The sequence below is a fragment of the Schistocerca cancellata genome, chromosome 9, assembly GCF_023864275.1.
Source record: "Schistocerca cancellata isolate TAMUIC-IGC-003103 chromosome 9, iqSchCanc2.1, whole genome shotgun sequence".
In the NCBI taxonomy this organism is placed as follows: domain Eukaryota; kingdom Metazoa; phylum Arthropoda; class Insecta; order Orthoptera; family Acrididae; genus Schistocerca; species Schistocerca cancellata.
In genome coordinates this window covers 501,034,943-501,048,573 of record NC_064634.1, presented here as the reverse complement: position 1 = coordinate 501,048,573, position 13,631 = coordinate 501,034,943, and the positions used below count along the sequence as shown (strand labels likewise).

The 13,631-nt window shown below is 46.8% G+C and overlaps 1 protein-coding gene and 1 pseudogene across 1 annotated transcript in view; one reads left to right on the top strand and one right to left on the bottom strand.

The window, feature by feature from the left end:
* Positions 1-13,631, top strand: part of LOC126101523 (proline-rich protein 36-like) — a 323,227-nt gene that overhangs the window by 183,595 nt on the left and 126,001 nt on the right. Inside the window, exon 4 of the mRNA XM_049912165.1 lies at positions 8,277-8,935. Within this exon, the coding sequence (XP_049768122.1) occupies positions 8,277-8,935 (659 nt within the window). The remainder of the gene's footprint in view (positions 1-8,276; positions 8,936-13,631) is intronic.
* LOC126102247 (5S ribosomal RNA) lies at positions 2,038-2,155 on the bottom strand (annotated as a pseudogene).

Genomic DNA, 13,631 nt, shown 5'->3' with positions numbered 1-13,631 from the left:
AGATCGATAGCAAACTCCCTCCTTACATTCCTGAATACGTTGTAGTTACTGTAATGGAAAAACACCACTCACATCACTGTCAGAATCTGATTTGACATTGTCTTCCTCAGCACTACTCGAACTATCACTGCTCTCTCCCAGATGTATAATTAAATTTTCGATGCATTCTTCCACAACCCCTTCGGTTTTGGCCGCCTCTCTGATGGCACTCGCAGTGCTGTTTACAATTTTAGCCCACGTCTCGCTTGTCACTTTATTGATAGCTGCTGGAAGGAGAGTTTCTACTTCAGAGATCGTGAATTTTTTTATTGTTTGCAGCAATGTAATTTTTTATCTGCGCCCACACTCCTTGAAGTGGTATGGAGGAAGCCGAACGATTTCATGCCCGTGCCTTTTAGCAATCTCGTCAATTACATATGTTGGAAATTGGGGTTTCTTTTGTGCCACAATTTCGAGCAGTTCCGCCTTCCTTAAATCTTCTCTGAAATCTACTTTTCGCCGTTTCAACCACTGAACGATATCGTCTTTTTTTGTTGCCAAGGTTGGTGCCTTATCGTGAACAACGGAATGATAAGGCGCATTGTCCATAACAATCACTGATGGACTTGTCAGATTCGTCATAAGCGATGTCTCGAACCATTCTTGAAATACTACACTGTTCATTTCTTCATGGTAATCTCCCGTCTTTTTTGACCGAAACATTTTCAAGCAGTTTGGCACAAAACCTTTCGATGTTCCTGCATGTAAGACAATAATACGCCCTCCTTTGCCAACAGGCACTGCCATTGTCCCCTCGGGCGTTCCATCATTCCAGCCTCAACGTAAAGAATGGCTGGCATTCACCCAAGTTTCATCTAACCACACTATACTTTCGAATTCCACACCCATGATCCTGCGCAGAAATCTGCACCGCCATGCAACTACATCTGTCCTTTCCATTAATATTTTGCGTCCGTTAAACAGTGAATAGCTGAAGCCTATGTCTTTCAACACTGTACGCAATGAAAATTTGCTCTCTTTAAAAAGATCGTCTTTCTGAAGCGACACCAGTAATTTACATAGAGTGGGATGTTCCCTTCTCTTATAATAGCTGTATATATGACGACGAATAGCGCCTTTCTGAAAATCGTCCAAAGCTGTCACCTGCTTATTTCTCGGTCGCTTCTTTCCTGGTGTGTGCAGCTTTGTTGTGCCACTCTCGTCACAATCTACACTATACTGTTCTTTACCTATCTTTGCAACAGTGTTCTTACTTATTTTCAATGCTGCTGCAGTTCTCTTCACAACCTGAACAACAGCCCACCTTTTGGGCTGGTACTACCCGCCGCACTAGACATTGTTTACAACGAAACATAAACAAAGAAACACTAAAAACAACAAAAACGAAATAAACTGCGAATTCAGCTTCAGACAAACGACGAACGACCGCACCGCCTGCACGCGAGACACTGATAAGTTTCATAAGCGCGCGCGACCGAGTTTCAGAGCGGCAACGTGGCCCTTGCTACCCGCTCAAAGTCAGGCCGCCATTGGCTGCCTGCCTGCGGTCGCTAGGCAACGGAAAGACGCTACTGAGCTGTCAATACCAAAGACTCGTCTCCCAGACTATAACTGTGTTCAGAGTGTTCCTGGTGATACGGAATCTCATTGACTGGCTCCTCTTTCAGTTGTGAGTTCCCGCCGTCCTCGTGAAGCCCGAGGGAAGGAAAGGGCTCGGCGACGTGCTTGACAGTGTTCCAGCACAGCGTCTAATGGGTGGGGGGAAAACATCGTGTGCTCGACAAAGGAACAAGCCCAGCCGCTGTCTTCAACGATTGAGGTACACATGTACATGTACACTCCGTCTTCAGGCCACAAGTGGCCCATCGGGACCATCCGACCGCCGTGTCATCCTCAGATGAGGATGCGGATAAGAGGGACTTGTGGTTAGCACACCGCTCTCCCGGTCGTTATGATGCTTTTCTTTAACCGGAGCCTCTACTATTCTGTCGAGTAGCTCCTCAATTGGCATCACGAGGCTGAGTGCACCCCGAAAAATGGCAACAGCGCATGGCGGCCCGCATGGTCACCCATCGATGTGCCGGTCACGTCCGACAGCGCTTAACTTCGGTGATCTGACGGGAACCGGTGTATCCACTGCGGCAAGGCCGTTGCCCAACGATTGAGGGAAATGATGAAAAACTTAAACAGGGATATCCTACCGGAATGTGGACCGCCGTCGTCCCAAGTTCATGTTACTGTTTAGCCACAGCGTCACCGCGCTTGGTAGGTCTACGCGGGAGCTCCAGGTCTGGTTATGTGTTCTTCCTTACAGTAGGTGTTCTTCGGAATGTAGGTGTCTTACTTTCTAATCTGTATATTGTTGCCTGATAGGGTGCTTGGGATTTGCAAATACCATAGCAGAGCTATGCAACCATCGTCATAGGTTCATATTTGTCTGTCAACGATAACACGTAAATTCAGTCATTTGCTTAAGGTTTATTTATGTTGACACTAATTTGGGGAGCTTCGGAATTGTCTGCCATCTAATGAGGCGTTCTTCATTCTGCCCCATTCTCTTACTATCTCATTATACGTCAGGTATTTTACAAGGAATGGAAGGTTTAGAAGAAGGAATGACATTAATAGCACTGACGATATGACAGAACAATAACACATACGTACTAATGAGCCCAAACATTACGACCAGTGGCCACCGTGAGAGGGAATGTTAGCTGGTGGAGTGACCGTTAAGGAAAGTAAGGAAGCAGAGCAAACACGAATGGGAAACATTCTAACGGCAATACGGGCCGCAACTTGGAAAATCCACTGACAAGTAGACTGACAAGTAGCTGCATCCATATTTTTCACTGTTTTTTGAAATTTTGTTGGTGTTCCATCGAGAAGAACGAGAGGAAAACGTTTGAGATTGATTAGCTTTAGAAAACCTATTAAAATAACCTTGTACTTCTTCGCTATTGACAGACATGCACTAAATAAACAAAACAAAAATCTCGATATCACCCCATCTCTGTGCCAGTGCGGAAACGTTTCAGATTTTGCCCGCTCACTTATACCAGTCCAGAAACCCGTGCCTGTTTACTAATTGAATGTCTACTCTTGTCTGCTGTCATGCACATGGTTGTCGCTCTTTTACTCTCTTGATTCACATCGAATCGGTCGACGTCAGTTGACACAGACTGTAAGCTTCCAGATAACTGTCACTTGCTTTTGCCCCAACTCACTACCCTTGTGCCTTTCCAATTGGCAGGTGACCATCGTCTCTGTCCCGTCTCCTTCGTTCGTATCACCAGCCCGATCGTGTCCTGCGGCTAGATGTCTCTTATTGTTGTAGTACGTCTTAGAGTGTACCACTTTGGGCGATAAATTATTTAGTCGTTCCTTTGCGAAGGCTCACGTTGAGCCCCAAATCACAGCGTTACTCAAAGACGTTATGCCCACGTGCTTAACAGCGTGCTGGTCGACCCAGAAAAACTGCAGCGATTCTGCGTAGCGTGGATTCGACAAGACGTAGGTAGGTTTCCCGAGGTACGGCACGTGGCACCTGAAGTCTGCGGGAAAGGTCATGCCCGATGGAGTCCCAGGAGTATTCCATCAGGAGAATTTGGTGGCCAAGCGTCAACGTCTGTTCGCTATCGTGCTCCTCAAACTACTGCTGCACGATTCTTCCCTTGTGGCAAGGACAGTTATCCTGCTGGAAGCTGCCACCACCGTTGGGGAACTCGTCGATCATTAAACTTCCTGACAGATTAAAACTGTGTGCCGGACCGAGACTCGAACTCGGGACCTTTGCCTTTTGCGGGCAAGTGCTCTACGAACTGAGCTACCCAAGCTCGACTCACGCCCCGTCCTCACAGATCTACTTCCGCCAGTACCTCGTCTCCTACCTTCCAAATTTTACAGAAGCTCTCCTGCGAAAGGCAAAGGTCCCGAGTTCGAGTCTCGGTCCGGCACACAGTTTTAATCTGCCAGGAAGTTTCATATCAGCGCACACTCCGCTGCAGAGTGAATATCTCGTTCTGGAAACATCTCCCAGGCTGCGGCTAAGCCATGTCTCCGCAATATCCTTTCTTCCAGGAGTGCTAGTCCAACGAGGATAATGGAATGTAGTCGAATTAAGTCGGGTGACGCTGAAGGAATTGGATTAGGAAACGAGACACTTAAAGTAGTAAAGGAGTTTTGCTATTTGGGGAGCAAAATAACTGATGATGGTCGAAGTAAAGAGGATATAAAATGTAGACTGGCAATGGCAAGGAAAGCGTTTCTGAAGAAGAGAAATTTGTTAACATCGAGTATTGATTTAAGTGTCAGGAAGTCGTTTCTGAAAGTATTTATATAGAGTGTAGCCATGTATGGAAGTGAAACATAGACGATAAATAGTTTCGACAAGAAGAGAATGGATGCTTTCGAAATGTGGTACTACAGAAGAATGCTGAAGATTAGATGGGTAGATCACATAAATAATGAGGAGGTATTGAATAGGATTGGGGAGAAGAGATGTTTGTGGCACAACTTGACTAGAAGAATGGCTTGGTGGGTAGAGCATATTCTGAGGTATCGAGGGATCACCAATTTAGTATTGGAGGGCAGCGTGGAGGGTAAAAATCATAGAGGGAGACCAAGAGATGAACACACTAAGCAGATTCAGAAGGATTTAGGCTGCGGTAGGTACTGGGAGATGAAGAAGCTTGCACAGGATAGAGTAGCATGGAGAGCTGCATCAAACCAGTCTCAGGACTGAAGACCACAACAACAACAACAGTCCTTCAAGGTTTGCTGGAGAGCTTCTATAAAGTTTGGAAGGTAAGAGACGAGGTACTGGCGGAAGTAGAGCTGTGAGGACGGGGTGTGAGTCGTACTTGTGTAGCTCAGTTGGGAGGGCAATTGCCCGCGTAAGGCAAAGGTCTCGAGTTCGAGACTCGGTCCGGCACACAGTTTTAACCTGCCAGTAAGTATCATATCACCGCACACTCCGCTGCAGAGTGAAAATCTCATTACGTCGAGCATTAATTGACAATAGTGATAATTCCGCAATAACGTTCACATAGCCGGCCGGTGTGACCACGTGGTTCTAGGCGCTTCAGTCTGGAACCGAGCGACCGCTACGGTCGCAGGTTCGAATCCTGCCTCGGGCATGGATGTGTGTGATGTCCTTAGGTTAGTTAAGTTTAAGTAGTTCTAAGTTCTAGGGGACTGATGACCTAAGATGTTAAGTCCCATAATGCTTAAAGCCATTTGAACCATTTTGATTAACGTTCAGATAATCCACAGCTGTCATGGTATCTCCGTCCATTGCTATCGTAGTGCTTTCGGTTACTATCACAGGTCCTAGGCAGGCTATATAAATGTCCTCCACAACATAATTTTGGCTCTACTGGTCGGCATCCGTGGCGCGGTAGATTTTTCGAGCAGCTTTTCACCTGGTTGATGGTGTATACGGAACCGGTTGTCCATGTGGTCTAACAAGAAATGTGATTTATGAGACCAGGTGATAGGCTGTCCAGTATCTACGTCAGTTGTTAGCTGCCCCTCACGTGCTACGTCGCAGATCCGTCACTTTGTTTTGGCTTTTGTAACCTAACAGAAATAAGATCAGAAAAGTGAGCACATTAACACCGGTCAGTACCAAAGGATGGCGAGTAGACACTTCCTGGACGTGATATTCACTGTCATCAAACGCTTGAGAGGGCTCATCAGAAAGTAGACGCTAAATGGGAGATTTCATCTGTGAGTTTGTTCCGTCCTCGTTTGGAGTAAATGGGGTTGATTTTCATCACGAAGAACACAGCACGCAATCTGCCTTAAAAGAAGCTGAATTAGGTTAAGTCTACAATAAATTAATGCAATCATTATTACAAGTTGTGGGCATAGCGCTAGCATCCAGCTCTATCATGCGTCTGTCCTGACCCACACTCTACGAACGACACACTATAGCATCGATGACAACAAGCAAACACCTGCTTCTGTGGCCTCTCTTTCGCAAAGAGAGCGACTCTGGGACACTCTAAACGTTCTGTCGCTATTGTACAAGGTAAAGTAGTTCTGGCAGATTCCCACCCTAGTTCTGTGGCAGTTGTACGAGTTTCGGTGGTACGGGAGGCTGATCCGCCTAAATTTCAAGTGCATTCGTCGCTCGATTGCAAAGCAGGACCGAAGTCGCGATACGCTACTAGCGCTATTGTCTCGGCAGTGCGAGGAAGAAGTTGCATCGGGCGCTCAAAGTGGTATGGCTGCTTCTGGCCAGGCTGTGGCGTTTGAAATCTTTGCACCTTTTCGTATAGCTGTTTGCAGTTTCACTCTTTCAGTGGAAGTAATATGCGGTTAGCACATATATAAACATATGGCTCCCAATTTTAGACAAACAGTTGGTAACAGGTAGGTTTTTTAAATTAAAATACAGAACGTAGGTACGTATGATCATTTTATTTCGGTTGTTCCAATGTGATACATGAACCTTTGTGAACTTAACATTTCTGAGAACGCATGCTGTTACAGCGTCATTACCTGTAAATACCACATTAATGCAATAAATGCTCAAAATTATGTCCGTCAACCTCAATGCATTTGGCAATACGTGTAACGACATTCCTCTCAACAGCGAGTAGTTCGCCTTCCGTAATATTCGCACATGCATTGACAATGCGCTGACGCATGTTGTCAGGCGTTGTCGGTGGATCACGATAGCAAATATCCTCCAACTTCCCCCACAGAAAGAAATCCGGGGACGTCATATCCGGTGAACGTGCGGGACATCGCATGGTGCTTCGACGACAAATCCACCTGTCATGAAATACGCTATCCAACATCACTTCAACCGCACGGACATCCATCATGTTGGAAGTACATCGCCAATCTGTCATGAAGTGAAACATCTTGTAGTAACATCCGTAGAACATTACGTAGGAAATCAGCATACATTGCTCCATTTAGATTGCCATCGATAAAATGGGGGCAAATTATCCTTCCTCCCATAATGCCGCACCATACATTAACCGGCCAAGGTCGCTGATGTTCGACTTGTCGTAGCCATCGTGGATTTTCCGTTGCCCTATAGTGCATATTATGCCGGTTTACGTTACCGCCGTTGGTGAAGGCCGCTTCGTCACTAAATAGAACGCGTTCAAAAAAATCTGTCATCGTCCCATAATTTCTCTTGTGCCCAGTGGCAGAACTGTACACCACGTTCAAAGTCGTCGGCATGCAATTTCTGGTGCATAGAAATATGGTACGGGTGCAATCGATGTTGATGTAGCATTCTCAACACCGACGTTTTTGAGACTCCCAATTCTCGCGCAATTTGTCTGCTACTGATGTGCGGATTAGCCGCGACAGCAGCTAAAACACCTACTTGCGCATCACCATTTGTTGCAGGTCGTGGTTGACGTTTCACTTGTGGCTGAACACTTCCTGTTTCCTTAAATAATGTAACTATCCGGCGAACGGTCCGGACACTTGGATGATGTCGTCCAGGATACCGAGCAGCATACATAGCAGACGCCCATTGGGCATTTTGATCACAGTAGCCATACATCAACACGATATGGACCTTTTCCGCAATTGGTAAACGGTCCATTTTAACACAGGTAATGTATCACGAAGCAAATATCGTCCGCACGGGCGGAATGTTACGTGATAACACGTACTTATACGTTTGTGACTATTACAGCGCCGTCTATTACAAAGCGAAAAAAAGTGGTCCAACTGAAACATTTATATTTCTTTACGTAGTAGACGAATATGTATTAAAAATGGGGGTTCTATTAAAAAAAAACGCAGTTGATATCCGTTTGACCTATGGCAGCGCCATCTACAGGGCCAACCATAGCGTCATCTTGTTTCCCTCATCAAGCTAGACGAGTTTCGTTCTTTGAAGTTTTTTCGTTTCACGCTTATTTCGTGAGATATTTGGCCCGGTCACGATCAATGGACCGCTCTGTATAACATTCCTGCCTCTGGCGCGTATCCCAACTAATCCTCACCATAGAATTTTGTCGTCTGTTCAGTCCACTTGCATTGCACCATTAACTGACCTAATAGTGCTCACCGATCATTCCTGGGGACGATGCGAACAGCAAATCAGTGATCTGTGACATCAGACAAATAAGCACCTCCGGTTTATGTGTGTGCATTCTTCAGTCTCCCCTCTTTTGCACATTCTATGATGGCATCTACACACTAATATATGTCTATCCACTCTGTTTGTACACAACCAACATCACTGTGCCTGTACCCCATTTCCTGTGCTCCAGTTGGTTAGTTCTCATGCGGTCCTGTAGTACCTGCCTGCACTAAACGTGAATATCCACTCGACTGGTGTCCAGCTACACACCCTTTCGTGCCCTTCTACCTGATCTCTACCAGCCCACCCTCTGCTGTTACCTACGGCCTTACCGCCCTTACTCCCTACCCTCCAGTCGGTAATTCCCATCTGGTGACCCACTCGTTACCCACATACCTGTTCTTGTCGATCTACCACGGATCCACACTGCTGATATGTCTGCCCCCACCTACCATTCAGCTGACCATCTACCGGCCTCCGCCCATTCGTGTCACCAGTGTCCGCTGTCCACCTACACATTCGTTCCCGGTTCCTTCTGCCCCCACCCTCCGTCCGGCCGCCCCCTGCCCATCAGCAGCCGGACGGGCTCTGAGTGCCGCCTCCGCAGGGCAGGTGTCGTGGTCCGGCGGGCCGGCGCCGCTGCTGGCGCTGTCGGCGTGGTGGCCGGGGGCGGCGCCGGGGCGCGCCCCGCTGCTGGCGGCGGCGCTGTTCGCGGCGGCGGCGCTCTCGTGCGTCGCGGCGCCGCCGCTGGTGCGCCGGCTGGGGGCGGCGCGGCTGCTGCTCGCCGGCCACGCGCTCGCCGCCTGCTTCCTCGCCGCCCACCTGCTGCCCGTGCCCGCCGCCCTCGTGCCCGCCTACCTGCTGCAGGGCGCCGCCGTGAGTACCCCGCACTGCTCCGTCTGGCTGTCGAAGAAAAGACAAAGTAGACAGGGATTTGTATTGTACAGGGTGAATCCAAATTAGCGCACGCTGCCACCGTAGTGGGATTCCTCGCACGCTGACAATACGAAAAAATTCGTCACGTGCACATATCCGGTAGGAAATGGCCGTCAAAGAAAGATAATATTGCAACACTGTAACTACGAGTGAAGCAGGTACCTTCATTCCATATTGCGTAGCAAACTGGTGGTAGGACACTACAGTGAGTCGTGGTCGAAGTCAGGTCGAGGTTAAGAAGTTCACGATCGACTATCGAACTAAAGTGCGAATCATTCTGGAAACATCCCCCAGGCTAAGCCAAGTCCCCGCAATATCCTTTCTTTCAAGAGCACTAGTTCTGCAAGGGTCGCAGGAGAGCTTCTGTAAAGTTTGGAAGGTAGGAGACGAGGTACTGGCAGAAGTGAAGCTGTGAGGACGGGGCGTGAGTCGTGCTTGGGTAGCTCAGATTATACAAACGGCACTCAGCGACTACCGCGATGTTATCGCACTGGCATGTCGTCTCCGGGGTGCATTGGTGTCGATAGACTTCGATAGACCTTTGAGAGGCTGAGCCATGCTTATATCACGGAAGTGATGACGCAAATGAACTTTCCGGAAAGTTTTGTCACCGTCGTTATGAGACTACTCCACGGAGCCGCATCCAGAGTGCTCATCAACAGACGCTTGGTGGGGCCCATCACCATCTCACGATCGGTCAGACAAGGGTGCCCGCTGTCGACGATATTGTATGCCATCGCTGTCGAGCCACTGCTCTGCGGGCTCCGGAATCGACTCCAAGAGCCGGCTGGTGTGGCCGAGCGGTTCAAGCCGGCACGGTTGCTCAGCGTGTTCGGTCAGAGGCTTAGCAGCCCTCTGTAATAAAAAAACTGAGTTAATCGATCAACAACGAACTTAAACGGATGTCTTACGAGGTCCGCCCCTACTAGATGCAACGAACGAAAGGGAACAAAACGAGATTAAAAAAAATAGCGGTTCTACGCGCTTCAGTCCGGAACCGCGTTGTTGCTACGGTCGCAGCTTCGAATCCTTCCTCGGGTATGGATATGTGTGATGCCCTTAGGTTAGTTAGGTTTAAGTAGTTCTACGTTCTAGGGGACCGATGACCTCAGCAGTCCCATAGTGCTCAGAGCCATCTTTTTCGACTCCAAGGAATGACAATAAAGTACAACAAGTTTATAGCGACCCTGCATTGGATTAATTTGTATTGTATGGCTACGGGAAGTCGTCTGAACATGGCAAAGTCGGGAGCGATGAACATCGGGAGAGGACTCCCGAGAGGAAGTGTAGCACCATTACAGCCGATCAACACGATGAAATGCCTATGAACTATCTTCACTACAGACGTTCGACGCACGGCGGCACTAAGCTACAGACATCTTCTGCAAACAATTCGTGCGAGTGTCCGAAGTCACAGGTTAAGGGCACTGGATATGATACAACGGGTCACCTTTGCCAACACTTATCTAGCCTCTCGCACCCCCCACCTGGCACAAGTTCTTCCTATGCCGGCGGTGTTGGCGCGCCGAATCCTGACGGCATTAGGATATTTTGTGAGCACAGGTCTGCTTTTTTAAGGTCGGATACGAAACCCTCACCCTTCCTCGTAGTCGTGGAGGTCTTGGACTAGTCCACGTACGCGACGGAGCACTGGCTATTTATGTAACCACGATGATAAAGATGTGGACACGACACCGGACAAGTCTGACGGGCACCTTGATTGACGAACTGGCTCCAGCTTCTCGTTCGGCTCCGGTAGCGGTGTCTCACATCTCACAATCGCTTGCTCCTATGCGAACCGTTTATGTACACACTGAACTACCGACTACCAGGACGGCAACGGTACGTGATATATATATATATCATCTTGACTTGACGACTGCCGAATAATGCCGTATGGCGGCGCCAGCCCACAGTTACGTGGTCAGTAGTATGGCGTATAGTGCACCACCCACACATTGATACGGGAACGCGCGCACTGTGGTATCAGGTGGTAAATGGGAAATACGTGACTCGTCCCAGGTTACATACAATTCATATGGCGGGTGAGCCACTGTGTCCGCAGTGCAATGTTATAGGGGAAAAAAAAAAAAAAAAAAGATCGCCATCCTCCTTCTGGTGGTGCCGAAAGGCAATAGAACCACGGATACTACTTCTCCCAGATATGACTTATTATCCCGGAACAAAGACAAACGCAGTGACTTGGATTCGAGGTATGGTTCAAATGGCTCTGAGCACTATGGGACTTAACATCTGAGATCATCAGTTGAAAGGTCTCTGTTGGATTCCTTTCATGTTTAATTTCTTAAATCTGTTGTCATTTACGGCATAAATTCCTTTTCTAAATTTACTGTGGCGTTTCTGACTATCTGGGAGGAGACTGAGTTGTGTAACGTTGTTACTTTAATTTGCTATGATGAAAGCGGTACTGATGGACAATAAAAGCGGGTTAGAAGCTGTGAGCTGTCTGGGGAAGTTAACCTTGCATTACTGCGCAACTGTTTCACCCGGTATCCAGTCTAGCTTACCAAATTCCCAACCAGACTAACATTAATTATAATCTTTTAATAGTCATACGACAACCGGTGATATATATATATATATAAAAGTGAATTTAAATAAAAAGAAATAAATCAGTTTATATTTGGAAATTTATTTTAACATTGATCATTGAAATTTCAGCATATTAAACGTGAGTTATAACTGAGCTGGTGCCTTATTTAGGACTGTGAAAGTGTGAGTTTGCAATCTTACGGAACACATCAAATATGGAGGCAAGATCGGGAGACTGCATACAACACGGCATTCATAAAACAACACACAAAGAACGTTGAAACGTATGCAAGAGAAAGTTAACCACTACCAACAGATTCAAATTTTCACCCAAAGAAGATACGTTCGTAGCACAATCCTGTCCGGCATGTAATTACCACACCCTGGTATACTAAATTCATATTAACTCTGTGAAATCTTCGCGAAAAGAATAGCTGAGGGCTACTTTGATGATTACACCACTTGCTTCACGTGGTCAACTTGGTTTACACAAAGAGTGTAACTCCACAATAATTTGGATAATTAAAATAAATTAGATCGAAAAGCAATTTACAAAAGAAAAACCTCGAACTGGTTACTAACGTCTTACTGTTAACCCGACGGGTCAAACAGTTATATAAGCACGTGGTACTGGTCTCGCAAAGTACACCCCACGTGGGTTGAACATAAAGAAAAGTTGCTATATTGAAAAATATTGTCAAGACGAGACGTTATAATCACACAAGCATTCGCATTTAAGATTGATCTTAGTTAGAGTTACTGATCAACACGTTGTTCCACTTTACTCACAAAGTAGTGACAAAGCAACTACCGGAAAATAATCTGAACTTCACACGAGAATTACACTGCGCTGCAATTTAAGATAACATTAGATATTTTAGAGCTAAACCTGAAACAAAGGTGATTAAATTTTCAGTTAGGCTGAACTTAAGAAATCCATTGTCCTACGGACTTAGCAGACACGCGCTTAGCCGGAGATCTTACCACTTCAGACGCTCGCCACGGACCGACTGACCCGCGCTCCTACCGAACGTTCTTCCCCAATACAAACGGAAGTGACCAGAGGGGCAGCTTCCTATACCAACATGACAACGGACGGACAGGACCATACTAAGGATAGAAACCTCTTTGCTTTTAGAAAGCGTAGCTACCTGTTCCGACGATGGTCCTACTGTTCTCTAGCAGACAGGCTTGTCTGCTACCCTGAGGCATGCAATTAGAAATACATTTGCTCATTCATCCTCTCACACAGAAGGGAAGGGGGATGACAGTATCTTATCATATACAATATATAAAAGAAAGCGGATGTAGGTTCCGTATGAGACTGTGTGACATGAATTACATATAAACTGTATTTTAAAGTGTAGTAGTGTGACAGATCGTTCTTGTTTATGTGTAAAAGTAACACGTTCCACTACTCAGTCTCCTCCCAGATAGTCAGAAACGCCACAGTAAATTTAGGAAAGGAATTTATGCCGTAAATGACAACAGATTTAAGAAATTAAACATGAAAGGAATCCAACAGAGACCTTTCACAGTCCCCTGTAACTTAGAACTACTTAAACCTAACTAACCTAAGGACATCACACACATCCATGCCCGAGGCAGGATTCGAACCTGCGACCGTAGCGGTCGCGCGGTTCCAGACTGAAGAGCCTAGAACCGCTCGGCCACACCGGCCGGCATTGGAGGTTTGTGCTTTATCTTTTCCGAGACGGCAGTAAGAATATACTCGACTTTTGGGCCTTACTACAAGAACATCACTCACAGCTTATGAGACATCCGAGATATCGAACATATTACGCTAATATTTTAGGGAGCGCCTTGCATGATCCCCCACCCAGTTGGGGTGTCCCGGGTAGGAGAATGTAATTATTGCCTGTAAGTATCAGAACAAGAAAGGACCAGGACAGTGGATTGGATCCACCACCACACGTGAAGACGTACCCGACACCAACGCGAGATACAACGGGACTAGCGAGGTACGCGCCCAAGGAGAGGAATGTGGTCCGTTATTGTTTTGTACTGACAGAAGCAGGATTTTTTTTTTTCATTATTGTGTAAAAAAAGTCCACTTATTTAC